The 1,713-nt window shown below is 35.2% G+C and overlaps 1 protein-coding gene across 1 annotated transcript; it reads left to right on the top strand.

Annotated features, from left to right (window-relative positions):
* The first annotated feature begins 260 nt into the window (after positions 1–260).
* LOC117169775 lies at positions 261–1,380 on the top strand. The gene is made up of 3 exons (XM_033356283.1): positions 261–381; positions 627–1,244; positions 1,376–1,380. The coding sequence occupies exons 1-3, from the start codon at positions 261–263 to the stop codon at positions 1,378–1,380; spliced, it is 744 nt and encodes a 247-aa protein (XP_033212174.1).
* Positions 1,381–1,713: the final 333 nt, after the last annotated feature.

Below are 1,713 nucleotides of genomic sequence, written 5' to 3'. Positions count from 1 at the left end.
TGGCAGAGGTAACTTAATTAGAGCAAGGGACAGATTAAGCAATGCACCCATATCATACTCACAAAAACATCCAATACTATTTCCCTTCGAATCATCCACTCACTCACCTAATAATCAGGAATGAACATTACCAGAAATTACATGCGGGATCACAAGCTCTTCTCGTATCAATTCGCGCAAGATATTGGATTTTATCGGGTTAAAGCGCTGTTCGACGCGTACTTCACTGATGCGTTCTTTGTTTTCAAATAAAACCGACTATGCTCCATCAATTAATGGATGCTTTACGAGAGCATTGTGTCACACTAGCTCACATTTTTCTCGACTTCTGTGTCGATTACGCAGGACCGTTTAGGGTAAAAATCTCACGCAACGTCACTGGTAAGTCGTATCTCTATTTGTTCCTTTGTTTTGCAACAAAAGCTGTGAATTTAGAACTTGTATAAGGTGCTAAAACAGAATCATTTTTGAACGCAGTAAAGCGATTCATTTCTCGAAGAGGTAAGGTTTTAAACCTCTGTTCAGATAATGGTACGTATTTCGTTGGTGCCAACAGTAAACTTCGGGATTTAATAAAATTGGTGAAGAACAAGAATTATAAAAGTAAGGTTCAATGTTTTTTGCAGATAACTCAATGAACTATCATTTCATACCAGCTTCTTCTCCCTATATAGGAAGTTTATGGGAAGCTGCAGTAAAATGCGCTAAAACACATTTACGGAAGGTTATGGGATCTTTTTCATTAACGTTTGAAGAGCTAACTACAACATTTGCTAAAATCGTGGCTTGTCTTACTTCGAGATTCCTCATTCCTATGTCAAGTGATCCCACAGACTTCACACTTCTCACACAATGTCACTTGATTATTGGCGAACCACTTACATGTATACCCGAGGATGACCTTTGCGAGGTCCCACAAAATCGTCTAACCAGAATGCAACATCTTACCCAGATTAAGCAACATTTTTGGTCAAAAAGGACACAAAATTATTTGACACAACTTCATCATCGATCAAAATGGACTTCTGTTCAAGGTCAAAAGATCAAACCTGGTACAATGGTTCTTCTACAAGACAAGGATCTTCCTCCAATGAAGTGGTACTTAGGAAGAGTAATTAAAGTGCATCCTCGAAAGAACGGACTTACGCGAGTCGTTACTGTTCAAACTAAAAGTGATGTTTTCAAAAGAGCTTTAAATAAGATATGCATTTTACCAATCAAAGAAATAAATGACAGAATATTCGGTAAACACCTGCATTTAATATATTGTAAATAGTAGTGAGCAACTATTTTTTCATTTTATATTCTGTTCCCTACATTACAACTTTATTTTTTATCACTAAAAATAAGATTCTTATATATTTTATAATTAAAGGCTAATCATATGATTTGTCAATGTTAATTTATCAATTTTCGTGATTTAGCAATAATGCTATCAATGCAATGTTGAATCGAGATTGTCGAAACATTGGTTTGAAAATGTCGTATAAATTTCAGGAAAACATTGCTTTCGTCCTCCTTTAAAGTTTCTATAGTGCTTTACTAACATTTTTTATGACATTGCTGGAAAATCGATGTTGTTGGATAACTAAAGAGTCAAAATGGAATATAATTCCGGTGGTGTCTAATCAAGTTCATACTGACGCTATATTTAATCAACAATTCCGCCTTTTTTAACAACGCAAGGAAGACAAATATTCCTTATCCAATTAG

This window comes from Belonocnema kinseyi, chromosome 3 (assembly GCF_010883055.1).
Source record: "Belonocnema kinseyi isolate 2016_QV_RU_SX_M_011 chromosome 3, B_treatae_v1, whole genome shotgun sequence".
Classification (NCBI taxonomy): domain Eukaryota; kingdom Metazoa; phylum Arthropoda; class Insecta; order Hymenoptera; family Cynipidae; genus Belonocnema; species Belonocnema kinseyi.
Note: the sequence above shows the minus strand (reverse complement) of the source record. Positions and strands in the feature narration are given on the sequence as shown.